This window comes from Mobula hypostoma, chromosome 11, assembly GCF_963921235.1.
Source record: "Mobula hypostoma chromosome 11, sMobHyp1.1, whole genome shotgun sequence".
NCBI classification, from domain to species: Eukaryota; Metazoa; Chordata; class Chondrichthyes; order Myliobatiformes; family Myliobatidae; genus Mobula; species Mobula hypostoma.
Genome location: NC_086107.1, coordinates 99,064,895 through 99,092,494, shown reverse-complemented (window position 1 = coordinate 99,092,494; position 27,600 = coordinate 99,064,895). Strand labels below are relative to the sequence as shown.

The window sequence follows — 27,600 nt, the reverse complement described above, 5'->3', positions numbered from 1 at the left end:
GATGGCTGAGGGGGTAATAATTGTTACTGAACCTGGTAGTGCAGGGCCTGAGGCTCCTGATGGCATCAGCGAGAAGAAGGCATGAGCTGGGTGGTGGGAATCCTTGATGAAGGATGCTGCTTTCCTGTGACAGCACTCCAGGTAGATGTGCCCAAAAGTAGGGAGGGTTTTCCTGTGATGGACTGGGCCGTATCCACTACTTTTTGTTCTCCTGACTTCTCCTTCCAGAATTCCACAATTATTTCCTTGGTCTTGCTGATGTTGAGTGCAAGGTTGTTGATGTGACTCCACTCAATCAGCTGATCTGTCTCCGTCCTGTACGCCTCCTTGTCGCCATCTGAGATTCAGCCAATACTAGTTGTGTCATCAGTGAATTTGTATCACTGCATCAAAGTTGGAAATACCTCAGACGGTCTGCTCAGCTGAACCATTGATATAGATTGTAACAAAATGTGTTCTTTAAAGATCCTTTTTATTCCCAATGTTTGTTTTCTGTCCATTAACCAATCCTCGACTGCATTTCTCCAACCTTCTTGACCAACCCTGTGTCAGACGTTACCAAAACAGTTCTGAAAATCTAAATAAATCACATCTACCGGTTCTCCCTCACCAACTCTGCCAGTTACACCTTCATATATTTTCAGTAAACAGCCAATCATGGGTTAGAACATAAAACAAGGACTACTACAGCATATTATAGGCCTTTATTATAGGCCAAACTTTCAATTTACTCCAAGATCAATCTCAGCCTTTCCTCCCACAAAGCCTCCACTTTCCTTTTGTCTATGTGCCTGGCTTAAATATCCCTATCCCTTTGACACTGCCCAAGGTCCCATCGTCACTAAATGTCAGAAGAGCAGGAAGGGTGAGATTCCTCTGAGATTTCAAGTTGGAGTTTTGGATTCAGAGTCCGGGCTGCTAACCATTACACCACAGGGCCCCTGCCAAATATGAGAGCTGAGATTGGAACTGAGGCCTCCAGAGAAGAATGTGGTCATGGACCATTTGGTCATCATGCTGCTGGAATCCCCCTTGGATTAGTGTCACCCTTGGTGCCACAGTTGGACGCAAGCCCGTTGCTCCAGGATCAGTAGTGCAGGTCACAATGAGAAGATCGACAGTGTGACCATCAGCTCTCCTCCCCCCTCCACACACACACACACACACACACACACACACACACACACACACACACACCCCCACACACACACATTCTGCGACCTTGAGTTCACAGACCAATTAGTGAAATAGGATAACAGCAGTGAGTGAAATGCAACGCAAAGAAATGGGAATGATTCATTTTGAAAGGAAAATGGTAGAGCTATTTAAAAAAAAATAACTGCATGCAGATTCCTTGTCTTTCTGAAACAAGGAATGGAAATTAAAAAAGGACCCTACTAAATAGTTACAAATCGCTGGTTAAACCTTAGCTGACTATATCACACCTAAGAATAGCTGTCATTGATTTCAGTGAGGGAGCGAAGGAGATGTGCGTTAGCTGTGTGGACAACATTAGTTACTTAAAGAATGAAGCTGGAGATGTTCTCCTCACAGTAGCATTGGGGGGAAGGCTGAGGGGAAATTTGATGCCGGTGTTCAAAATCAGGTTGTTAACTTTGATGCCAGTTGGAATGGTTTCTACGGGCATGTATGATAATGAGGGAATCAGTTTTAACTTAACTGATTTTAAAAAGATGACTTGAGAAATAGAAGTCAGGAGCAATGAGATTCTGATGATCTAAAATGCACCAGCTTAAAGGAAATTTTGGGACTGTGAGGGTGTGGGACAGATATGACCTTATTCCTCTGATGATCACCCTGGGAGCACCTTGAAGCATTTGAATATGTTATTGCTGTTACCAAAATTCAGGTTTTTGTTGCAGTGTATAACCAGGAGCTGTGATCTATTTAACTCTGCGAGCTTGCGGTGAGACTGGAAACTGTCCTCACATCCGTTCCTCCATTCAAGGAGACTGTGTGTGTGATCTGTCATCTACCCCCGGTTTCACCCTTTTATAAATCAAGATCATTCACTGAACAAAAGTCTGAGTCCCAGATCTGAAGTTGAGTAATCGACTGGCCATTTACAGAGAGCACAGACCCCACAACAGTGAGGTCTGCTAATTTTATTCCCGAAAGACCCAGCTCCAAGTTTTAAATTATACCTTCTCAACCACCTTACCCAGCTGCCTTGCTAACATCAGCAGATCCCAATCTTCCTGCAAGCTTCACACTATTCTGCCTTTTACCGTGTATTTTGTTGCCTTGACAAACCCTCCCCACATGCATCACCCTACACAGTCATAAATTTCCATTAGCTACTAGTTTGTCCACCTAACCAGGTGACTGACCTCTTCCTGCAGCCATCTGCTATCTACCAGTATCAGTTGCATTTCACTCTTGAATTAATTCCATCGGACATTTCATTTTCTCTGTCTTTCCGTGATATTTTTTAACTGTTTTTGTACTTGAAGCAGCCCAGCTCAGCCTCTTGCACTGGGACTGGGTGCCAGAATCTGGATCAAACAACAAAATGCTGGAAGAACTCAACAGGTCAGGCAGCATCTGCAGAGGGAAATGGACAGTTGACAGTTCATATTGAGACATATTATGTGGAATCCAGAAACGTTGACTGCCCATGTCCCTCCACAGATGCTGACTGACCTGTTGAGTTCTTCCAGCACTTTGCTTGTTGCCTTTCTTTACATCACCTCCCCATTGAGCAGCAACTCTGAATAAAGTCCCTTTCGGTCAAAAGTGCTTGGCCTCAAACTTCCCTTCACTCAGATACACTCACCACAGTTTTGACATTCTTTGTTTTCTCATGTTTCCGTCTACTTGGCACATCTGCAGTTCTGGATATGTGGCTTTGAGAAATCATTACCTAAATTGCTTGTGGTTATAGTGTCTATCCAGAGAGACAATGAGCTGAAGTATATTGTGCCTCAAAAAAAGGCTTGCAAAGATCCCTTTATCAGCCAATCTCTCTCCCTCCCCCTCTCCCTCTTCCCTCTGCCCTTCCTTCTCCCCTTCTCTCTTCCCTACCTCTTTCCCCCCTCCTCCTCTCTCTCTTTACTAATCACTCTAATGTAACTGTCTTTCATTGTTAACTTCTCTGTGTAAGACGACTGCACTGCTCCAAAGAGCGCGACATGAGGTCATTCTTACCCTCGGCCATTAGGCTCTATCATGAGTCACCCTATAGCCGGGAAAGTGATGACTCCCTCCTGTTAGGTTGTTTGAGGTAACTTATTTTTATTATTTATATATTTGTACATCTGTGCACTTGTAATGCTACTGTGACACTTAGTTTCCTTTGGGATCAATCGAGTACCTTTCTATCTATCTATTTGGTGAGAGATCTCTATCTATTTTAATGAGAGGAGCCCAGACCAACTAGCGGACGCGGTTCTGAAAGGACCGCAGGTGAGGGGTCAGGGCTGATGTGCTGATTTCACTGGAAGTGGCAGGACAAGTTGACAAATATTGTAAGAATCCTGAGGTTTAGCGACAGAGGTGTAAAGAACAAGGAAGTCGCAAGGAACCTTTCTGGAACAATGGTTCAGCAGAAACAGGAGCCCAATGGGCTGCGCTTTAGGAAGGTTGTGACGGCTTTGACGAAGGGGCAGAAAAGATTTATGAAGCTGATTCCAAGGACAAGAGGCTCAGGATTGGGAAACTGGGATTGTTCTGCTTGGAATAAAGGGCAATAAGGGGAATCATGAAGGATACAGGAAGAACAAATAGAAACTATTGCCGTTGATGTAGGTTTTACAGTGCTGGGAGGAGACGGCAGGGGAATGACAAAAGAACTGAAAGTGATTTGAGGAGAGGCGTTCTCTATACGGCAAGTGGTCAGACTCCTGCACACTCTGCCAAGGTGCAGGTGGAGGAAAATTCAACGGCAGTATTCAAAAGAGAGCTCAATTACCATCTGAAAGGCAAGGACTCTCAGGCTGTGAGGTGAGGACAGCGCAATGAGACTAACTTTTGCATGGCATTGATGATCCTTTTGTAACTAGTCTGCCATTGACCACTAGACCATAAGACATAGGAGCAGAATTAGGCCATTTGGCCCATCGAGTCTGCTCAACCACTTGATCATGGCTGATTTATTTTCTCTTTCAATGTTTTGTATTTAATATTTGAGTATTCTTCTGTATGCACCAGCCAGTGGTGTAATGGCATCTGTGTCGGACTTCGAGGCAAGCAGTCCCGGGTTCGAATCCAGCCGGCTCCCTGCATGCTTTCCATCCATGCTGAGAAGAGTGTCCAGCTAGCAACTCGGCCTCGTAAAAAAAAAACAACAAATGCTAACGAAATGGCAAAGTTGCCGCAGAGAGGAATAACAATCTTGTATATATATATATATTGGCTGATTAAGCATTCTCGTTCATTTAAATAATTATATGTAATTATTACCTGAATTGCATAAGCCATCACGCTACAACCTGAGATGCGCACACCTTACATAAAGTAAACTGGAAGCTAGATCTGCATTCCTGGTGTCCCCTGTCTTCCTTTGAATTAGTTTAATATATTGAAGTTACAAAACAAAACAACCCTAATTTTCTGACTTCTTCCTGACACCCTGACTAATCAAGGACCTATCAAATTGCGCTTTAAATATACCCAATGACTTGGCCTCCACAGCCGTCTGTGGCAATGAATTCCACAGATTCACCACCCTCTAGCTAAAGAAATTTCTCCTCATCTCTGTCTGAAGGGATGTCCTTCAATTCTGTGCCTTTGGTCCTAGACTCTCCCACTATTTGAAACATCCTCTTTGTGTCCACTCTGTCTAGGCCTTTCAGTATCTGGTAGGTTTCACTGAGATCCCCCTTCCTTCATTCTTCTAAACTCCCTCTTTTCTCTTCTTCCTCTCTCTTTCCCTCCCTCCTACCTGCTCACATTGTGTGATCCAAGTACAGGGTGCTGTGGGTGAACTGGGCCTCTGCCCTTCCTACAGCCTCTCTCCTGGGACGGAAAGGGGCCGGAGTTGGAAAGAGAGGTCTCCAGGACCTGCACCTGTCCAGGCAGATCACTGGGGCAACCGCATCTGCATCTGGACGGGCTCAAATGTGAGGCTGGATTCTCTGTGATTGGGCTCTCGTTGTAACATCACACTGGGTACAGAGGGGTTTAAAATACATTGTCTAAAAATGGATCGGCCTGTCCTCTTGAATCGAGGCTGCGGGGCCCAGGCCTGAGAGCATAACAGACCAGGAGGTCCCAGATCTGAGAGTGAGGAACAACCCAAGGCTTGGCCGATTTAAGCACTGGGCCAGATTGAAAAGGTCAGGGTGTCAGGGCTGGTGTTCAGCTCACTGCTCCCTGAGGTTTACTTGTCTCTGTGCTGAACTGAGGCTGTGGCCTGCAACTAACAGGCTCCTGGACCGGCTGCAGTGATGACTGGCTTTGTGGCTGTGGACTCACTTTCGTGAACTTCAGATCTGAATGTGATTTTATTGTTTGCACGATCTTTTCCTGCACACTGGGTGTTTGACGGTCCTGTTTAAATGGGTTCTATTATGTTTCCTTGTTTTGTGGCTGCCTGCAAGGAGACGAAACTTAAGGTTGTATGTAGTACACACACTTCGATAATACGTGTACTTTGAACTTCAAAGGGCCTCAGTAACGTCCATCTAAATGGAAACCTCTCTTTCCCAGGTAGGATGATGACGAAGCCTTTCCACTCGACTCCTGCCATGCTCAACGTCCCAGCCAAGAACTCCTACAGGATGGTGATCTTGGGCGCCTCCAAAGTGGGGAAGTCGTGCATAGTGTCGCGCTTCCTCAACAGCAGGTTCGAGGAGCTCTACACTCCCACTATCGAAGACTTCCACCGCAAGGTTTACAACATCCGGGGTGACATCTATCAGCTGGACATCCTCGACACCTCCGGCAACCACCCCTTCCCTGCCATGAGGAGGCTGTCCATCCTGACAGGTGGGTCTGGGCGGGGGGTGCGGGGCTGGGAGCGACCGCGGAGACAGCAGGGAGGGAGGAGCAAGCGGCGGGAAAGGAGGGAGGAAACGGAAGGAGAGAAAGAGAGGTTAAGAGGTAGAAAGAGGAAATGAAGACGGAAAGGAACTTATTAGAGGAAAGAGGGACAGGATAGATAGAGCATGTTGGTGAAAAAGAGCAGGGAGTTTAGGGGAGAGAGAGGGGGCAGAGTCTGATGGATGCAATTAAAAAAAGGGAATTAGTATAGTGGAGAGAGAAAGAGAGAAGGAAAGAGGGAGTGACAGAGAGAAAGAGAGAGAGAAAGAGAGAGAGAATGAGAGAGAGAGCAAACAGAGGGGATCAAGTGGAGATGGAGGGAGGGATAGGCAGAGAGGGTAGTACAGCAGTTGGCAGGGACGATGGCAGATATCCAGTTGGAGGGTGGGAGGGAGAGACACTGCTGTTACTGTGCTGGCAAGGACTGGACGTGTGCGAATGAACTCAGGCCACTGAGACCTGCCCCAGCTGGATCGTGGTGGAGAGATCTTGGGGGTGGGGGGGATCAGTACGGTCAACATCAGCGGCTGTTACAGCGAGGGTGAGGCTGGGCCCCCAGACGTCCCAGACAAGGTGCTCAACCCTGGAGGGGTCACAGCCTGGACTACCCACTCAGCTGTATTCTCTCCCCACCCACCCCCTACCCCCCCGCTCACCACTGCTGCTGTGATGTATTCCACTCGTGAATTCGTATTAACCAGGATATATTGTGTTTTCTGTTAGCTCTCACTGAGAATAACTACTACAGTTTGTTTATTAACAAGTCTCTCAGTTATCATCTTGTTATTGATAGCCACCCCTGTGTCCTGCAGGAATCCCGCGCCCCCCCCCCCGCCGAAGGCTGACACAGACACTAGAATTACATTCCCAAGCAACCAACGGCATTCCACCCCTCAGCTCTCACACTTCACGGCTCTCGCTGTTCCAGCAATCAGAGGCCATGGTAGGACTGCGCGTTGGTGTAGGAGCCAGGGCGCACCCACCGGGACCCTTCAGTCACCTTTCCTCAGCTTACTCTGAGCTCCTTCGTAAATCGTGGACTTTCGCCCTTCCCAGCTGAGAACTGCTCTCAGAAACGTTCTGGACCACGCATTCTACAGTAATTACACAGTGATAATTGACAACGACCCAACACACTCATCTTGCTTAACCTAATTCTCAGAACCACTTCCTGACTTGTGAAACTGTGAAAATGAGTAAGGTTGCTCCTGTGCACAGAAAAAAAAAACCTCTTTTATTGGTGTTGGAGATGGTTTATTATTGCCACAGGTACGGAGATACTGTACAGTGAAACGCTTGTCTTGCAGGCTGTTCATACAGATCAGATCATTACACAGTGCAATTGAGGTAGAACAAGGTAAAACAATAACAACACAGAATAAAGTGGTAAAGATACAGAGAAAGTGGACGATAAAGTGCAAAATCATAATGAGGTAGAGAGTCCAACGTATCAAGCGAGAGCCACGCACACGAAATGTTGGAGGAGCTCAGCAGGCCTGGCAGTATCTATGGAAAAGAGTAAACAGTCGGCGTTTCAGGCCGGGGCTGGTGGTCGGTTCAGCAGGCTGGCAACCAGAGGGGTAGAAGTGGTCCTGGAGCCTTCTGGAAGGAGGGCTTTCTCTCAGCGCATGGGGGAATCTCTGGAATTCTCTGCCCCAGAAAGTTGTACAGTTAGTAGGCAGCCATCGATCCCTGGGGATTGTGTGTTTGCGCCTCTGGTGGACTGTGTCCTCTCCAGGGCGTAAGCCTGGGCGGGAAGATTTGAAGAACCGGCTGTTGTCCATGCTGCAGGTTCACCCCCTCCACGTCACTGACGTAGTCCAAGGGAAGGGCAAGCACCAATACAGCTTGGCACCAGTGTCGTCGCTTCCAGAGTGAAGCTGTAAACAACATCAAACTGCCTTAGGGACCCCGGCTCCGGATTTCTTCCTCGGGGTTTACTCCCTAGGCCTTCCCCGTGGGTGGGTATGGCCACAAGGCAGCAGAGGTTTAAAATCAGAGTTTTCCTTCTCCCAGGCGGGCTGACGAGCCCCACCAGCCCGAAACAACTGGGTTTGAGGTTGAAGTGGTCCGCCTTTGACCCTTCCCTTGTCAGTAGAAACAGTTCCACCGGGCCTAGTAGATTAGCCACATGTGAAGGTCAAGAGTTGGATTTGGTTGTCAGAGGATGTTAGAGACGCATGCCATTTGGAGCACTTTATAATCGGTGGGAGCTTATCCCCACTGCCACCCCCGGCTATGACAACCTTGGGAACCGCTGTACAGTAGAATCATCAAATACATTTGAGGTAGATTGTGAGGCCAAGAATCCATCTTATCACACAAGGGAGATGGAAGCTGTGCTTGGCTGGCTGCATCATGGGCTGGTACAGGAACAGCAATGTCCGTAAATGGAAAAGACTACAGAAAGTGGTGAATCCTTTCCAGCCTGTCACAGGCAAAGCCTTCCCCACCCCGGGCACATTTACGAGGAGCGCTGCAACAAGAAAGCCACAAGGACCCCCTCACCACCCTCCAGCCCGTGCTCTCTTCTCACTATTACCATTGGGCAGGAGGTACAGCCTTGGGTTCCACACCACCAGGTTCAGGAACGGTTACTGCCCTACGACCATCAGGCTCCTGAACCAGCGTGGGTAACCTCTCCCACCCCAGTGCTGAAGAGACTCTACAACCTGCGGACTCCCTCTCAGCCACTCCGCAGCTCATGTTGTCAGTATTTACTGACTTGTTTGTTTGTTTATGGGTATGATTTGACCACAGTCAGACATAGGAGCAGAATTAGGCCATTCAGCCCATCGAGTCTGCTCCACCATTCCATGATAGCTAACTTATCCCCATTTTCCTGCCTTCTCGCCATAACCTTCGATGCCCTGATTAATCAACCTCCACTTTAAATATACCTGATGATCCTATTTGCAAAATCTATTGCATTTTTCTCTTTTCTTTTAAGTCCCTGCAATCAAATGAATCTCAAGGTGACGTATGCATTCTCTGGTAATAAATTTACTTTGACCTTTGAGCTGCATTGGTGGACAGTTTCCCCGGAAACTGCTGCGGTGAAGTGTGTGTAACGTAACCCAAGGTCAAGACTGAACCTCGATCGCTCGAGCTATAAGGCAGCGTCTCTACTTCTTGTGCCTTCCACACACCTCAGCCTGAGTCTATATCAGTCACTGGCACCTTTGAAGTCCAGTTCTATTATTGTTACACTTTTCGTTTTTCCCTTCGTTCACCTTTCTTTATCGGGGCTCGTTGTGAAGGCCATATATATTGCCCTTGGACTGAGAGGACTGTGGGACCGCTTCGGAGTGTCCTCAGGAGACAACCCCGTGGCTGGGTCTGGAGTCGTATATGCACCGGTCCGGGTGAGGGTGTGGAGGACTTCTCCCCTGAAGCGAACCAGAGAGGGTTTGCTGCCGTTCTGTTGCCGCCCCTGGAGGAAAATAAACTGCAGATGCTGGAAGTGCATGCTGGGAATGTTCTTGGCCTTACAATGAGACAAGGCAGATTGGGGACATGTCAAAGTAAGGGAAGAGAGGAGCTGCAATTATCATGGGTGACTTTAATCTGCACGTTGACTGGGCTACTTAAACCGGCAAGGGTACGAAATTGTTTATTTACTTACTTATTTGTTGAGATACAGTGCAGAGTAGTCCCTAGCGGCCGCTCGAGTTGTGTTGGCCAACAAACCCTGATTTAACCCTATCCTAATCATGGGACCGGGTAGTGGGGTGGAGGTACATCTCTACCATTGTGAGTGTGAGGGCACTCCTTCCCTCCAGTAGCCTGCAGGTCGCTGGTGTAGCACCTGGTTAGCCCCCCACCCCCGTTCAGGGTCACATGAAGCCATGGGATCAGGTGGCGGATGGTCGTATGAGCAGCCGGTGCACATCACAAGTCCTGGTTATGCGACCACTGACACCAGGCAGACAATCTCTGAAGAGTATTGATAATGGCTGGGGTCGCCCGTCTTGTAAAGGCACTGCCCAGAAGAAGGCAATGGCAAACCACTTCAGTAGAAAAATATCAACTTTCCCAATGTTGACTGGGATTTCCTTAATACAACAGGCTCGGATGAAGCAGAATTTAAGTGTGTCCGAAATAGTTTACTGACACTTTATTAGATAGTTCAACCGGAGAATGGGCTGTACTTGACCCCAGTTTAGAAGATTAAACTGGGCAGATGGAGGAACTATAGATGGCGGAACACTCTGGTAACAGCTGTCATAATTCTGTACCTTTTAAGGTAGCTACTGAAAAGGGATAACGTTGGTCCCCAACAGAAACTGGAGGAAGATGGACTCTTGACCTCACAATCTACGTTGTTATGATCTTGCACCTTATCATTTCCCTGTACTATACACTTTTTTAGTAGCTTTAAACTTTATTCAGCATTGTTATTGTTTTACCTTATTCTACCAGTGTAAGGATTTGTCCTGTATGAACGGTATAGACAAGTGTTTTACCGTATCGAATTGAACTGACTTTACTTCTTACATCCTTCACATACATGAGGAGTTACACCTCTGTCTGAATGTGCAAGTTATAGTCATTTGTAATAAATAGCACATAGAGTAAGATATACAACAGAACAGTCAATATAGCTTCGAGATATAATTGTGTCAGCGTGAATTAATCGGTCTGATGGCCTGGTGGAAGAAAGCTGTCCTGGAGCCTGTTGGTCCTGGCTTTAATGCTATGGTACTGGTTCCTGGATGGAAGCAGCTGGAACAGTTTGTGGTTGGGTGTCTTGGGACCTTTTTATGCACCTGTCACTGTAAATGTCCTGAATAGTGGGAAGTTCACATCTACAGATGCGCTGGGCTGTCCGCACCACTCTCTGCAGAGTCCTGTGATTGAGGGAGGTACAGTTCCCGTACCAGGCAGTGATACAGCCAGTCAGGATGCTCTCAATCGTGCCCCTGTAGAAAGTTCTTAGGATTCGGGGTCTCATGTCAAACTTCTTCAACTGTCTGAGGTGAAAGAGGCACTGTTGTGCCTTCATCAGCACACAGCCAGTGTGTGACCACATCTTAGTATATGTGACAATAATAAACCAACTCCCCAGATAAGGAGAAACTGGAGGAACAGTGATGCAAGAGAGTACTTGACAAAAATAGATTGGAAGAAAATGGTTGCAGTTAAAATGACAACTGACAACCTATAATATATTATATACAAAGGGAGCTAGGTCAGCTCATTCTTGTGAGGACGTAAGAGGCTATGTTTTGTAACATTAAACTAATTGAAAGAAAGACATGGGAGTCTGAGATGTGAGCCTAACTTCCAGTTTACTTTAAGCAAGGTGCGCGCATATTATGTGGTGGTGTGCTGACCTACGCAATTCACGTATTTATAACCCGTAATGATTTATTTAAATGAACAAGAACATTTATTCAAACAACATACATACAAGGTTACTCAGATATTACTGAAATATTAATTACACTACAAAAGGAAAATGGAACAAGATCAAGAAAGCTTGCGTGACTAAAGTTATTGAAAGTTTGGTCAGGGCTAAAGGCATCTAAAATCAAATGAATACCTTGAGAAATACAGAAGGTTCTGAGGAGTATTTAAAAAAGAGTTTACAAGGGCAGAATACCCTTGTCGTTAGATTGACCTAAGTCTTTCTTAGAGCTTATTAGGAGCAAGAGGGTGGCGTGGGAAAGAGTGGGTCCCTTTAGGGACCAAAGCAATAATCCACGTGTGGTGCCAGGGGGCGTGGGCAAGATCCTAAATGAATATGTCTCATCGGTACTCACCCAGGAGAATGGAATGGAGGAGAGTGAGTAGAGGGAGAGGTACATTAATAGTCTGCAGCGTGTCAGTGTTAAGAAGGCGGAGATGTTAACTATCTCAGAATGAATAAGGGATCCCCAGGGCTGGTAAAGATCTATCCTAATATGCTAAGGGAAGCGATGGAGGAACGTGACTGGGTTTAATAGACTTGTTTATAGCTACAGGCAAGTTATCAGAAGGCTGAATGATAGCTAATGTTTCTTGTTTAGTTAGGAAGGGCAACAGGCCAAGTGACTACAGCCTCACGTCAGTGGGAACAAAATGGATGGAATATATTCACAGGGATTTATGTTCCTTTGGGGAGGAAGACACTAATCAGGGATGGTCAGCACAGCTTTATGTGAGGGCAATCCCACCTCGCTAATTAGGTGGAGATGTTAGAGAAGCCTGGTCAGAACAAGGACGGTTTCCCTGGTGCTCACTTCCCACCGCATCTCCAAGTTCACATTCCCATCTTGTCCCTCCAGTCCGTTTGTCCATCTCCTCCAACACCTTCCCCCTTCCTCTTAACACAACAGAAGATGCTCCGCCTGTGATTCACCTGCACTTCCAATCTAGTGGACTAAAAACATCGTCTCCTCCATACTTGAGAAACCAAACCAGATTAGATATTTGTTTTAGGAAACACCTCCATTCAGGCCACAGCTGAGCTTCCGGTCACTTTCACACTCCCAGCCACTCTGTCCGCTCTCTCTTCGGCCTTCCGCATTGTGCCGACAATGCCCAAAATAAGGTTGAGAACAGCACCTGATCTTCTGGTCCAGGCCCACTGTAGCTATGAAGAATTAGTGCAGAGTTCAGCTATTTCAGGTAACCAAGTTCTCACCGTCTGTCCATGAACGCTGCCGGATATGTTGTCTCCTTTCTCGTCTCATAAGTCAGAATCAGATTCACTTTATTGCCAGTACAGTCACACATAAATAAATGTGAACGTACGAATAGACTCAGCAATTATCAGCAGGACAAGGACAGCAGGGAGGATCATTTAATGGATGCTGTGCAGGGAGTGTGAGGATATTACACCTGAGTGGGCTTTGTTGAGAAGCTGCCTGGCTCCAGGAAAGAATCTTTGGAGATGACGTGTGGCCAGAACTTATAATAATGGTTGCCATGACAACCTGGGTCAGAGTTCACTCCACCCCTCTCCCTCTCTGTAACTTAAAGGCTGATTGCTTTCCCACTTCCCTGGTTCTGACCTGAAACACTGACTATTCCTCTCCCTGCGATAGGTGCCAGGCCTGATGGGGGCATCTGGCAACGCTGTTGTCCTGTTGTTACCTGCATTTAAAAAAAAATTCAGATATTCAACTGAATTTAAATTACACAGTTGCTGTGGTGGGATTCGAACCTGTTTATGAAGTGTTAGTCGGGGCTCTGGGTCACTGGCCCTGTCCTGCCTACAAACGCTTCCTCCCACTGTTTGGAACACAGGTGCCCGTCCCCGTCGCTGGTTCCGTGCCAGTCCAGTGGGCCTGAGACAGTTCCTGAGCTATGAGTGGCTGCTGCTCTCGCATCAGTTAATCTTATCGTTAAGTCGACAAATACACAAACATCTCTCGATATGGAAACCACACCTCCGCAGTTTTGCAGGGAACAGAATCAAAAACAGATAAGAGTGATAAAAATAGAACAATTAGTGAAAGAGAGGGGTGGGAAGGATGGGGGAAGAGGATGGAGAGGGGAGAATGAGGTGGAGGAGGAAAGAGAGGAGAGAGAGTGTAGGGGAGAAGGGAAGGGAGCGAGGAGGGAATAGAGCGGAGGGGAGAGAGAGGAGGGGAGAGAGAGGAGGGGAGCGAGAGAAGGGAGAGAGAGAGGTGGGGAGAGAGAGAGGAGGGGAGAGAGGGGAGGGGAGAAATAGGAGGTGAGAGAGAGGAGGGGAGAGAGAGGAGGGGAGAGAGAGGAGGGAGAGAGAGAGGAGGGGAGAGAGGGGGAGACAGAGGAGGGGAGAGAGAGGGGAGGGGAGAGAGAGGAGAGGAGAGAGGGGAGGGGAGAGAGAGGGGAGGGGAGAGAGAAGAGGGGAGAGAGAGGTGGGAGAGAGAGGAGGGGAGAGAGAGGAGGGGAGAGAGAGAGCAGGGGAGAGAGAGGGGGTGAGAGAGGGGAGGGGAGAGAGAGAGAAGGGGAGAGAGAGGAGGGGAGAAAGGGGAGGGGAGAGAGAGGGGAGTGGAGAGAGAGGAGGAGAGAAAGGAGGGGAGAGAGCAGAGGGGAGAGAGAGGGGAGTGGAGAGAGAGGAGGAGAGAGCGGAGGGGAGAGAGAAAGGAGGGGAGAGAGCAGAGGGGAGAGAGAAGGGGAGAGAGAGGAGGGGAGAGAGTGGAGGGGAGAGAGAGAGGAGGGGAGATAGCGGAGGGGAGAGAGAGAGAGGAGGGGAGAGAGAGAGGAGGGGGAGAGAGAGGAGGAGGAGAGAGAGGAGGGGAGAGAGAGGAGGGGAGAGAGAGAGGAGGGGAGAGAGAGGAGCGGAGAGAGAGGGGAGGAGAGAGAGAGGAGGAGGGGAGATAGCGGAGGGGAGAGAGAGAGAGGAGGGGAGAGAGAGAGGAGGGGGAGAGAGAGGAGGGGAGAGAGAGGAGGGGAGAGAGAGGAGGGGAGAGAGAGGTGGGAGAGAGAGGAGGGGAGAGAGAGGAGGGGAAGAGAGGAGGGGAAGAGAGGAGGGGAGAGAGAGGAGGGGAGAGAGAGGAGGGGAGAGAGAGAGGAGGGGAGAGAGAGAGACAGGAGGGGAGAGAGAGGAGGGGATAGACAGGAGGGGAGCGAGAGGGGGGCGAGAGAGGAGGGGAGAGGGAGGAACGGAGAGAGGGGAGGGGAGAGAGGGGAGGGGAGAGAGAGAGGAGGGAGAGAGAGAGCAGGGGAGAGAGAGGGGGTGAGAGAGGGGAGAGAGAGAGAAGGGGAGAGAGGAGGGGAGAAAGGGGAGGGGAGAGAGAGGGGAGTGGAGAGAGGGGAGGAGAGAAAGGAGGGGAGAGAGCAGAGGGGAGAGAGAGGGGAGTGGAGAGAGAGTAGGAGAGAGCGGAGGGGAGAGAGAAAGGAGGGGAGAGAGCAGAGGGGAGAGAGAAGGGGAGAGAGAGGAGGGGAGATAGCAGAGGGGAGAGAGAGAGAGGAGGGGAGAGAGAGAGGAAGGGAGAGAGAGGAGGGGAGAGAGAGGAGGGGAGAGAGAGGAGGGGAGAGAGAGGGGAGGGGAGAGAGAGGAGGGGAGAGAGAGGGGAGGAGAGAGAGAGGAGGGGAGAGAGAGGGGAGGGGAGAGAGAGGAGGGAGAGAGGGAGGAGGGGAGAGAGAGGAGGGGAGAGAGAGAGGAGGGAGAGAGGAGAGGGGAGAGGGAGGAGGGGAGAGAGAGGAGGGGAGAGAGAGGAGGGAGAGAGCAGAGGGGAGAGAGAGGAGAGCAGAGAGAGAAGAGAGGAGGGAGAGAGGGAGGAGGGGAGAGAGAGGAGGGAGAGAGTGGAGAGAGGGGAGAGGAGAGAGAGAGGAGGGAGAGAGAGAGGAGGGGAGAGAGAGGGGGTGAGAGAGGGGAGGGGAGAGAGAGAGAAGGGGAGAGAGGAGGGGAGAAAGGGGAGGGAAGAGAGAGGGGAGTGGAGAGAGAGGAGGAGAGAGTGGAGGGGAGAGAGAGAGAAAGGGAGAGAGAGGAGAGGAGAGCGGAGGGGACAGAGGAGGAGAGAGAGAGAGGAGAGGGAGAGAGAGGAGGGGAGAGAGCGGAGGGGAGAGAGAGGAGGGGAGAGAGAGAGGAGGGAGAGAGCGAGGAGGGGAGAGAGAGGAGGGGAGAGAGAGGAGGGGAGAGAGAGAGGAGGAATAGAGAGCAGGGCAGAGAGGAGGGGAGAGAGAGGAGGGGAGAGAGGTGAGGGGAGAGAGGTGAGGGGAGAGAGAGAGGAGGGAAAGAGAGAGGAGGGCAGAGTGAGGGGAGGGGAGAGAGAGAAGGGAGTGGAGAGAGAGGAGGTAGAGAGGAGGGAGAGAGGGAGGAGGGGAGAGAGAGGAGCGGAGAGACAGGAATGGAGCGAGGTGAGGGGAGAGGGAAGGGGAGAGAGAGAGGAGGGAGACAGAGAGGAGGGCAGAGAGAGGAGGGGAGAGAGAGGAGGGAGAGAGAGGAGGGGAGAGAGAGGAGGGGAGAGAGAGTGGAGGGGAGAGAGAGGGGAGTGTGGAGAGAGAGGAGGGAGATAGGGGAGGGGAGAGAGAGGAGGGGAGAGAGAGGAGGGAGAGAGGGAGGAGGGGAGGGAGAGGAGGGGAGATAGAGAGGGAGGAGAGGAGAGAGAGGAGGTGAGAGAGAGGAGGGAGAGAGAGCGGAGGGGAGAGAGAAGGGGAGACAGAGGAGGGGAGAGAGAGGGGAGGGGAGAGAGAGGGGAGAGAGAGGAGTGGAGAGAGAGGAGGGGAGAGAGATGGCAGGGGAGAAAGAGGGTGGGGAGAAAGAGAGGAGGGGAGAGAGAGGAGGGGAGAGAGAGAAGGGGAGAGAGAGGAGGGAGAGAGGGAGGAGGGGAGAGAGAGGAGGGGAGAGAGAGGAGGGAGAGAGGGAGGAGGGGAGAGAGAGGAGGGAGAGAGAGGGTGGAGAGAAAGGAGGGAGAGAGGGAGGAGGGGAGAGAGAGGAAGGGAGAGAGAGGAGGGAGAGAGGGTGGAGGGGAGAGAGAGGAAGGAGAGAGAGGGTGGAGAGAGAGGAGGGAGAGAGGGAGGAGGGGAGAGAGAGGAAGGAGAGAGACGGGGGGAGAGAGAGAAGGTAGAGAGAGGAGGGGAGAGAGCAGTGGGAGAGAGAGGCCGGCAGAGAGAGAAGGGAGAGGGAGGAGGTGAGAGAGAGGAGGGAGAGAGAGAGGAGTGAGAGAGAGCGGAGGGGAGAGAGAGGGGGAGACAGAGGAGGGGAGAGAGAGGAGGGAGAGAGGATGGAGGGGAGAGAGAGGAGGGAGAGAGAGGGGGAGAGAGAGAGAAGGTAGAGAGAGGAGGGGAGAGAGCAGGGGGAGAGAGAGGCCGGCAGAGACAGAAGGGAGAGGGAGGAGGTGAGAGAGAGGAGTGAGAGAGAGCGGAGGGGAGAGAGAGAGGAGTGAGAGAGAGCGGAGGGGAGAGAGAGGGGGAAACAGAGGAGGGGAGAGAGAGGGGAGGGGAGAGAGAGGAGGGGGAGAGAGAGGGGGGAGAGAGAGGGGGGAGAGAGAGGAGGGGGAGAGAGAGGGAGGAGGGGAGAGAGAGGAGGGGAGAGAGAGGGGAGAGAGTTGAGGGAGAGAGCAGAGGGGAGAGAGAGGAGGGGAGGGAGAGGAGGGGAGAGAGAGGAGGGAGAGAGGGAGGAGGGGAGAGAGAGGAGGGAGAGAGAGGGGAGTGTGGAGAGAGAGGAGGGAGATAGGGGAGGGGAGAGAGAGGAGGGGAGAGAGAGAAGGCAGAGAGGGAGGAGGGGAGGGAGAGGAGGGGAGAGAGAGGGGAGAGAGAAGAGTGGAGAGAGAGGAGGGGAGGGAGAGTGGAGGGGAGAAAGAGGGGAGGGGAGAAAGAGGAGGGAGAGATGGAGGAAGGGAGAGAGAGGAGGGCAGAGAGAGTAGCGGAGAGAGGCGAGGGGAGAGAGGGGAGGGAAGAGAGGGGAGGGGAGAGAGAGAGGAGTGAGAGAGAGAGCAGGGCAGAGAGGAGGGGAGAGAGAGGAGGGGAGAGAGGGGAGGGGAGAGAGAGGAAGAGGAGGGGAGAGGAGGAAGAGAGAGAGGAGGGGAGAGAGAGGGGGGAGAGCGAGAAAGGGAGAGAGAGGAGGGGAGAGAGGGGAGGGGAGAGAGAGAGAAGGGGAGAGAGAGGAGGGGAGAGAGGGGAGGGGAGAGAGAGCCGAGGGGAGAGAGTGGAGGGGAGAGAGAGAAGGGGAGAGAGAGGAGGGGAGAGAGGGGAGGGGAGAGAGAGGGTAGTGGAGAGAGTTGAGGAGAGAGAGGAGGGGAGAGAGAGCCGAGGGGAGAGAGTGGAGGGGAGAGAGGGGAGGGGAGAGAGAGAGGAGGGAGAGAGAGGAGGGGAGAGAGAGGGGGGAGAGAGAGGGCAGAGAGAGGAGGCGAGAGAGAGGAGGGAGAGAGAGAGGAGCGGAGAGAGAGAGGAGCGGAGAGAGGGGAGGGGAGAGAGAGGAGGGAGAGAGGGAGGAAGCGAGAGAGAGGAGGGGAGAGAGAGGAGCGGAGAGAAGGGAGGGGAGAGAGGGGAGGGAAGAGAGAGGAGGGGAGAGAGAGGAGAGAGAGAGGAGGGCAGAGAGAGGAGGGGAGAGAGAAGAGGGGAGAGAGAGAGAGGAGGGAGAGAGAGGAGGGGAGAGAGATGAGGGGAGAGAGAGAGCACAGAGGAGGGGAGAGAGGGGGGAGAAAGAGAGGGCGAGAAAGAGAGGGGAGTGGAGAGAGAGGAGGGAGAGAGAGGAGGGAGAGAGGGAGGAGGGGAGAGAGAGGAGGGGAGAGAGAGGGAGAAGGGGAGAGAGAGGAGGGGAGAGAGAGAGGAGCGGAGAGAGGGGAGGGGAGAGAGAGGAGGGAGAGAGGGAGGAAGGGAGAGAGAGGTGAGGAGAGAGAGGAGCGGAGAGAGGGGAGGGGAGAGAGTGGACGGAAGAGAGGGGTGGAAGAGAGAGAGGAGTGGAGAGAGAGGGGGAGAGAGAGAAGAGGAGAGAGAGGAGGGGAGAGAGGGAGGGGAGAGAGAGAGAAGCGGAGAGAGAGGAGGGGAGAAAGGGGAGAAAGGGGAGGGGAGAGAGGGGAGTGGAGAGAGAGGGGTGTGGAGAGAGATGAGGAGCGGAGGGGAGAGAGAGAGGAGGGGAGAGAGAGGAGGGGAGACAGGGGGAGAGAGAGGAGGGGAGAGAGAGGGAGAGAGGGAGTGGAGAGAGAGGAGGGTAGAGAAAGAGGAGGGAGAGTGGGAGGAGGAGAGAGGGGAGGAGAGAGAGAGGAGCAGAGAGAGGGGAGGGGTGAGAGGGAGGGGTGAGATGGGAGGGGAGAGAGAGAGGAGGGCAGAGAGAAGAGGGAAGAGAGGGGAGGGGAGAGAGAAGAGGGAGGGGGGAGAGATAGGAGGGGAGAGAGAGAGGAGAGAGAGGGGGGAGGGGAGTGAGAGGAGGGAGAGAGGGGGGGAGAGAGAGGAGGGGAGAGAGAGGAGGGGAGAGAGCAGAGGGGAGAGAGAGAGGAGGGAGAGAGAGAGGAGGGGAGAGAGATGGGGAGAGAGCAGAGAGAGAGAGAAGGGGAGAGAGAGGAGGGGAGAGAGCAGAGGGGAGAGAGAGAAGGGGAGAGAGAGGAGGGGAGAGAGTGGAGGGGAGAGAGAGAGGGGGGAGAGAGCGGAGGGGAGAGAGAGAGAATGGGAGAGAGAGAGGAGGGAGAGAGAGGAGGGAGAGAGAGAAGGAAAAGAGAGAGAGAGGGTAGAGAGAGGAGGGGAGAGAGGGGAGGGGAGAGAGAGGAGGGAGAGAGGGAGGAAGGGAGAGAGAGGAGGGGAGAGAGAGGAGTGGAGAGAGGGGAGGGGAAAGAGAGAGGAGGGAGAGAGAGAGGGGGGAGAGAGGGGGGAGAGAGAAGGGGAGAGAGAGGAGGGGAGAGAGGGGAGGGGAGAGAGCAGAGTGGAGAGAGAGAGAAGGGGAAAGTGAGAGGAGGGAGAGAGAGGAGGGGAGAGAGAGGAGGGGAGAGAGAGGAGGGAGCGAGAGGGGAGTGGAGAGAGAGGAGGGGAGAGAGAGGAGGGGAGAGAGAGCCGAGGGGAGAGAGTGGAGGGGAGAGAGAGAGGAGGAAGAGAGAGAGGAGGGGAGAGGAGGAAGAGAGAGAGGAGGGGAGAGAGAGAGGTGGGAGAGAGAGAAGGGGAGAGAGAGGAGGCGAGAGAGAGGAGGGAGAGAGAGAGGAGGGGAGAGAGAGGGGGAGAGAGGGGAGGGGAGAGAGAGGAGGGGAGAGAGAGGGGGGAGAAAGAGAGGAGGAGAAAGAGAGGGGAGTGGAGAGAGAGGAGGGAGAGAGGGAGGAGGGGAGAGAGAGGAGGGGAGAGAGGAGGGAGAGAGGGAGAAGGGGAGAGAGAGGAGGGGAGAGAGAGAGGAGCGGAGAGAGGGGAGGGCAGAGAGTGGAGGGAAGAGAGGGGAGGGGAGAGAGAGGAGAGAGAGAGAGGAGGGCAGAGAGAGGAGGGGAGAGAGAGGTGGGGAGAGAGAGGAGGGGAGAGAGTGGAGGGGAGAGAGAGAGGAAGGAGAGAGAGAGGAGGGCAGAGAGAGAGGAGTGGAGAGAGAGGAGGGAGAGAGAGGAGGGGGGAGAGAGTGGAGGGGAGAGAGAGCCAAGGGGAGAGAGTGGAGGGGAGAGAGGGGAGGGGAGAGAGAGAGGAGGAAGAGAGAGAGGAGGGGAGAGAGAGAGGAGGAAGAGAGAGAGGAGGGGAGAGAGAGGGGGGAGAGAGAGAAGGGGAGAGAGAGGAGGCGAGAGAGTGGAGGGAGAGAGAGGGGGAGAGAGGGGAGGGGAGAGAGAGGGGGAGAAAGACAGGGGAGTGGAGAGAGAGGAGGGAGAGAGAGGAGGGAGAGAGGGAGGAGGGGAGAGAGAGAGGAGTGAGAGAGAGAGAGCAGGGCAGAGAGGAGGGGAGAGAGAGGAGTGGAGAGAGTGGAGGGGAGAGAGAGAGAAAGGAGAGAGAGAGGAGGGCAGAGAGAGGGGAGTGGAGAGAGAGGAGGGAGAGAGAGGAGGGGGGAGAGAGAGGAGGGGAGAGAGAGAGGAGGGAGAGAGAGAAGAGGGCAGAGAGAGGAGGGGAGAGAGAGGAGGGGAGAGAGAGAGGAGAGAGAGAGAGAGCAGAGAGGAGGGGAGAGAGAGGAGGGGAGAGAGCGTAGGGGAGAGAGAGAGAAGGGGAGATAGAGGAGGGGAGAGAGCAGAGGGGAGAGAGAGAGGAGGGGAGAGAGTAGAGGGGAGAGAGCGGAGGGGAGAGAGAGAGAATGGGAGAGCGAGAGGAGGGGACAGAGAGAGGAGGGAGAGAGAGTGGATGGGAGAGAGAGGAGGGAGAGAGAGAGGAGGGGAGAGAGAGGATGGAGAGAGAGAGAGAGGAGGGGAGAGAGAGGAGGGGAGAGAGAGAAGAGGGAGAGAGAGGAGGGAGAGAGAGAGGAGGGCAGAGAGAGGAGGGGAGAGAGAGGAGGGGAGAGAGAGGATGGAGAGAGAGAGAGAGGAGGGAGAGAGAGGAGGGAGAGAGAGAGAGGAGGGAGAGAGAGGAGGGAGAGAGAGGAGGGGAGAGAGAGAGAACTCGTTCAGCTGTTTGAAGGAATAAACATTTCTATGTATATGAATCAGACTTCTGAATTTAATAATGCTTTAGGAGCTCATTTGTTTGTAGTAGACCTCATAAATCAGGAATTCCTAATCCGGGGTGGCCTGTACCACCTACTCAAGGTGTAGGTGCAATGCACATTCTCTGCATAGCTCAGTACGGGACAGCTCTGTGTTGGTGAAAATTGCAGTAGACAGGAGTGCGGCCACTTCGAGCAACTTTCTGGAGTTTGACAGGAAACTCAGGCCCGGGACATTTCTCCTATCATCGCCCCTACAGAGCTGAAGTTCTCCAGGTGATGTTGACAGTGAGCCCAAAACGTTCCGGTCGGGAGATTCCAACCTCACCAGTTCTCATTTACACACGGAGCTGGGATTGGGAATTCCATTCCCGCTGCACCCACGCTGCTCAGAGGGATCTATGACCTTCTACAATCTCCCAGAGCCCCCCCCCCATGACGGTTTTGATATCGCTAGCAGATTCCCAACCTCTGGGCCACTGCCAGCCCACAATCCGCTGCTCGCTGTTGCGTTAGGGAGGCTGCCCAGTTTAGTGCATGGCCGGCGACAGAGTGGGTGCTGGCTTCTCAGAGGGAGTCACCGAGCAGAGAGAGAGCCCTGGGGAGTCTCTACCCCAGCACCAGGCCTCCCTGAGCTCCTGGAGGCCTCGGCCCTTCAAGCAGGGGCGGAACCCCCAGAGCGGAGAGTTGCTGCTGTGGTGGAACAGTGGGCTCGAGGGAGAGAGAGCCCCTGGGCTCCATGCTGAGAACCGTAAGAACTTGCCATATGACCTGAGGGTAACAACACTAAGCTTGTGAACATAAGGAACTTCCAGGCCTTTGGATCATTACAGCTTTCGGCTAGGCCTCATCCCAGTTTAGCATGCCTATACCACAGTCCCACAAATCCATTATGTACCTGCACCCTTCCACTAACCCACAGACACTGACGCTAACTCGACTCCACAGTTCCCTGGCGTTTCTCCAAACTTTGGCCACCGCAGATTGGGAATAGAAGATGCAGTACAGTTCCTTCGGCCCACCATGTTGTGCTGGCCTTTTAACCTACTGTAAAATCAGTCTAACCCTACCATCTGACATGACCCCCCCCCCATTGTTCTACAATCTACGTGCCTATCTAAGGGTTTCTTAATCTGCCTCTACCACCACTCCGGTGATCCAGGCATCCTCCACTCTGTAAATAAACTTCCCAATGACATCTCCCAGTCTGCTTAAAGTTATGCCCCCTACATTAGCCATTTCCAGCCTAGGAAAATGCCTCTTAACATCTTGTACATCTTTATCAATCCACCTTTCATCTTTCTTCACTCCAAAGAGAAAAGCCCCAGCTCGCTCAGTCTATTCTCGTATGATATGTACTGTACTAAAACACATGAATTCATTTGATGTGACTATCATATAATCTGGTGCTGATTCACCCAAATAAACTTGCTCCAATTGTACCCAGTCCGTGCCATTGTCCACAAATGCCATCTCCCAAAATCACCACTGATGTAATATATTTATTAAGTACATTAAATAATCATTATAACTGTTTACCTGTGAAATGAAGCAATGAACTACATTCAGAAACACTCCGTCCACTTAAACTATGCCTCTTATCATCTTGTACACTGTATCCAGTCACCTCCCATCCTCCCTTGCTCCAAAGAGAAAAGCCCTAAATTGTTCAGCTTATCCTCATAAAAAATACTCTCTGATCCAATAGTCAAACTGGAACAGTTCAAGCTTTACCCGTACTTTGACTCTATCTATACTACATGTCTCTTTCTTCCGTCCTAACTCTTTCTTCCTCCCCATCTCCCTCTCACTCCCATGAATCTTATTCCTGACGCTTACTCCTTGGGTGGGGTGATGTGAGGGACGGGGGGGGGTGGAACAGAGTGGTGGGAGGGTGCGAGGGATGGGCCGGTAGGAGGGAAGAGATGGGGAGGGAAGGTGGGAGAGTGGGAGGGAGAGGCGGTGGCAGAGGGAGGGAGGGATGGGGAGGTGGAAGGGAGAGAGGGATGGGGTGATGGGAGGGTTGAGGGGGTGAGAGCGGGGGAAGCGACAAAAGGAGGGAGGGACTGCGATGGGAGTGAGGGATGGGACAGTGGGATGGGAGATGGGAGAGTAGAGGTACAGGGAGGGACGGACTAAAGGACCAAACTTCTCTCCACACCTTGGCCACCGTGTCAACCATTGCAGTTGCCCCTACCCTACTCCAACTGTCTCGGTGACCCTCCCTCCCTCCTTCCTGTCATCCTGCAGGAGACGTGTTCATCCTGGTCTTCAGCTTAGACAGCAGAGACTCCTTTGAGGAGGTGCAGCGACTGCGCAGACAGATCATCGAGTGCAAGATGTGCCTGAAGGACAAGACCAAAAAGGCGATGGACATCCCCATGGCCGTGTGCGGCAACAAGGTGGACCGCGCCGAGCTGCACCGCGAGGTCCTGGCCGAGGAGGGTGAGCGGCTGATCGCCGGCGATGCCAGCAGCGTCTACTTCGAGATCTCGGCCAAGAAGAACGCCAACGTGGAGGAGATGTTCCGCGCCCTGTTCAGCATGGCCAAACTCCCCCACGAGATGAGCCCCGCCCTCCACCGCAAGATCTCCGCGCAGTACTGCGAGGCTCTGCACCACAAGTCCTTTGGCCTCAAGCGGGCCAAGGAGCTGGGGGCCTTCGGCATGGTGTCGCCTCTGGCCCGCCGGCCCAGCGTCAACAGTGACCTGATGTACATCAAGGAGAAGGTGATGGGCCGTGGACAGCCCCGAGAGCGGGAGAAGTGTCTGATCCAGTGACGAGTGCCCAGGGCTGGGGCAGCCCCAGGCTTGGCTCGCCCATCCGCACCTGCCCCGCCCCTCACCCCTCACCCCCAGCCCACGGGACGCCAGATTCCCACCATCGCCATGCTCGAAACAGAACCTAAACGTGCTGGCACTTTGTAAATAAATTGAAGTCCTTTCACTGAATGTCTAATTGTTTCTTAGCGGGAAGCCAATGGGGAGCCGCCGTTCAGCCCCGCCCACCAGCTGGCCCCGCCCACTACTGTAACCCCACTCATTTCCCCCCACCCCGTCCATGGACCCTAACTCGTGCCCAAGATCACCTGCTAACCATGACCACCGCTGAACCCTGCCCACTCCCAGCCAAACCCCTCACTTTAACCCCACCCACAGACAAACCCTACCCACGATACCCGCTCCCGAACTCCGCTCACTGCCAAACACCACCCATCGCATATCCCCACCCATCTGCCCAGGCCCACCCACTGCTAAAGCCTACCCACCACCCTCGCCTGACTGCCCACTGTCAACTAAAGCTGCCCACTCCTCAACCCCTGCCACTAACCCAACCACCTGCCAATCCCATCTACTAACCCCTCCCACTAGCCCCATCCTTCCTCAAACCCCAGCCCCCCACCTAAACCTGCTTACTCCTCGGCCATTCCCATTTGCCTCACCCACTTTCCTCTCCAACATCCCGTATTTGCTCCCTCCTCCCATCTCATATGCTTTCCTGCTGCCCTGTGCCACACGCAGCCTGACTCCCCCCTCCCCACTACAGAAGCCCAGCCCTGCTCTGTCTGCACACAAGGCGGGTGCAAGAACCCGGGGCGGGGGCCCATATCGTTGCTGACTAACTGGACTCTGACAGCTCACACTCGTACTTCAGTCACCCCTTTTGTCCTCGTGCACACAGACCTGTCACCAAACTGCTCTGCTCAAGTTCGTCGATTTTTATACAGATATGGATCTAATGGAAACTGTGTACACCATCGAATCTCATTATTTACATATATAAACACCAATCATAATGCACTTGTCTGCCCATAGCCTCCCATACGACCATAATGAGGGAAAACTCTGGCTGGAGGAGCAACATCTCATTTTCCGTCCGGGTAGCCTCCAACCTGACGGCATGAACATCGATTTCCAGCAATTTCTCCCCTTCCCTCCTCTCTCTTGCCATTCCCCGTACTGGATACACTCTCACCCCTTCTCTTCTCGTCACCTGCCCATCGCCTCCCTCTGGTTCCCCTCCTCCTTCCCAAAGTTCCCTGGTCCACTCTCCCCTCCTATCAGATTCCTCCTTCTTCAGCCCTTTGCCTCTTCCACCTATCCCCTCCCAGCTTCTTACTTCGCCCCCTCTCCCACTCACCACCCACCCACCTATCATCTGCCAACTTGTAATCTTTGCCCCAGCCCCACCTCCCCGGAACTTTTTATTCTGGCTTCTGCCCCCTTCCTTTCCTGATGAAGAGTCTTGACCCAAAAAAATTGACTGTTTATTCCTCTCCATAGATGCTGCCTGACCTGCTGAGTTTCTCCAGCCTTTTGTGTGTATGGCTCAAGATTTCCAGCATCTACAGAATCTATTGTGTTTACATATTTCAGGTGTTAGTAACCAATAAAATCTACATGTTAAAGACCAAAAATACTTTAGAATTAGTAAAATAACTTTTCAGTGGCTAGTAAAAGCCAACAAGCTTTCATTAGTATTCTTATTTGGTCCGGGTATGTCTGGTAACCTTGGTTCTCAGGACTGAACAAAGACACTGTGCAAAGTTTAGCTGGATCTAAGCTTTGAACTTAGCTTGAACAGCCATGATTAGCTTGGGCGGCCATGTTCAGATTGGGCAGCTATGTTCAGGTTGGGCGGTCATGTTCAGGTTGGGCGGTCATGTTCAGCTTGGGTGGCCATGTTCAGCTTAGGCGGCCATGATTAGCTTGGGCGACTGCACAATGTCTGCACGATATCTTTGCCCTTGCCTTGCTGCGTCTTCCACATCTGACTACAGCCTCCCGCTGCCTGCTGGTCTGTCCCCAACTGTCTGGACAGCAGTTGCTTCTTTCTACTTCTGTGGCCCCGCGGAACCTCCTTTCATTGTCAAGGTCGCTTGTCTGGGCCCAGATCACCACACGGCAGAAGGCTCACCCGCAGGGAGACTCAGTGAAGTTTGAAGCTTTCCATGGCTCTATGTGGAGCAATGATCTTGGGTGGGGGTGATGATGAAATGGGGGGAGTGTAGTGATGGAATGGGAGGCACTGATGGAATGGAGGGCAGGGATGGTGGTGGGTTAGTGATGGAATGGGGCAGTGATGATGGGGGGATTCATGATGGAATGGGGTTTGGTGGTGGAATGGGGGTAGTGATGGAACGGGGTAGTGATGGAACGGGGTAGTGATGGAACGGGGTAGTGTTGGAACGGGGTAGTGATGGAATGGGGTAGTGATGGAACGGGGTAGTGTTGGAATGGGGTAGTGATGGAATGGGGTTGGTGATGGAATGTGGTAGTGATGGAACATGGTAGTGATGGAATGGGGTAGTGATGGAACGGGGTAGTGATGGAATGGGGTAGTGTTGGAATGGGATAGTGATGGAACGGGGTAGTGATGGAATGGGGTAGTGATGGAACGGGGTAGTGATGGAGTGGGGTAGTGATGGAATGGGGTAGTGATGGAGCGGGGTAGTGATGGAACAGGGTAGTGATGGATTGGGGTAGTGATGGAACGGGGTAGTGATGGAATGGGGTAGTGTTGGAATGGGATAGTGATGGAACGGGGTAGTGATGGAATGGGGTAGTGATGGAACGGGGTAGTGATGGAGTGGGGTAGTGATGGAATGGGGTAGTGATGGAGCGGGGTAGTGATGGAACAGGGTAGTGATGGATTGGGGTAGTGATGGAACGGGGTAGTGATGGAACAGGGTAGTGATGGAATGGGGTAGTGATGGAACGGGGTAGTGATGGAATGGGGTAGTGATGGAACGGGGTAGTGATGGAACAGGGTAGTGATGGAATGGGGTAGTGATGGAACGGGGTAGTGATGGAACAGGGTTGGTGATTGAATGGGGTAGTGTTGGAACGGGGTTGGTGATGGAATGGGGTAGTGACGGAATGGGGGTAGTGATGGAATGGGGTAGTGACGGAATGGGGTAGTGATGGAATGGGGTAGTGATGGAACGGGGTAGTGATGGAACGGGGTTGGTGATTGAATGGGGTAATGTTGGAATGGGGTTGGTGATGGAATGGGGTAGTGACGGAATGGGGGTAGTGATGGAATGGGGTAGTGATGGAATGGGGTAGTGATGGAACGGGTTAGTGATGGAATGGGTTAGTGATGGTGGGGGATTAATGATGGAATGGGGTAGTGATGGAACGGGGTAGTGATGGTGGGGGATTAATGATGGAATGGGGGTAGTGATGGAACGGGGTAGTGATGGAATGGGGGTAGTGATGGTAGGGGATTAATGATGGAATGGGGGTAGTGATGGAACGGGGTAGTGATGGAATGGGGTAGTGACGGATTGGGGTCAGGGATGGTGGGGGGTAGTGATGGTGAGGATGGTGATGGTGGGATGTGTGGATGGTGGATTTGAGCTATGGCAGTGGATTTGGGCTATGACAGTGGATTTGGGAGGTGTTGGTGAAGGGGCCGTGGTGAGAAGACAGAGGGACGGCTCTGGGACAATGATGGAGGAGGCATGGGTGGACGTGCAACAAGACGGTGGTGGTGGTAGGACACTGGTGGGTTGGGACAGCAGTGGGAGTTGTGGGATGATCGTAGTGTGGGTCTTAGTTGGAATGTTGGTGGGGACAATGGTGTTGGGACTGTGGGCTGGAAGAGTAGAGGTGAGGATGTGATGGGGTGGGACTTGTGGAATGAGGAAGGTG

At 52.6% G+C, this 27,600-nt stretch overlaps 1 protein-coding gene across 3 annotated transcripts in view; it reads left to right on the top strand.

Annotated features, from left to right (window-relative positions):
- LOC134354378 (GTP-binding protein Rhes-like) overlaps positions 1-25,096 on the top strand; it is a 53,697-nt gene extending 28,601 nt beyond the window's left edge. For 2 of the 3 annotated variants that reach the window (XM_063063352.1, XM_063063350.1), the window contains exons 2-3: positions 5,675-5,949; positions 23,195-25,096. In XM_063063352.1, the coding sequence (XP_062919422.1) occupies positions 5,676-5,949; positions 23,195-23,724 (804 nt within the window). In that variant the 5' untranslated portion in view covers position 5,675 and the 3' untranslated portion in view covers positions 23,725-25,096. Of the gene's footprint in view, positions 1-5,670; positions 5,950-23,194 lie in introns of all 3 variants that reach the window. The other variant, XM_063063351.1, reaches the window with a different exon arrangement.
- The last annotated feature ends 2,504 nt before the right edge of the window (positions 25,097-27,600 follow it).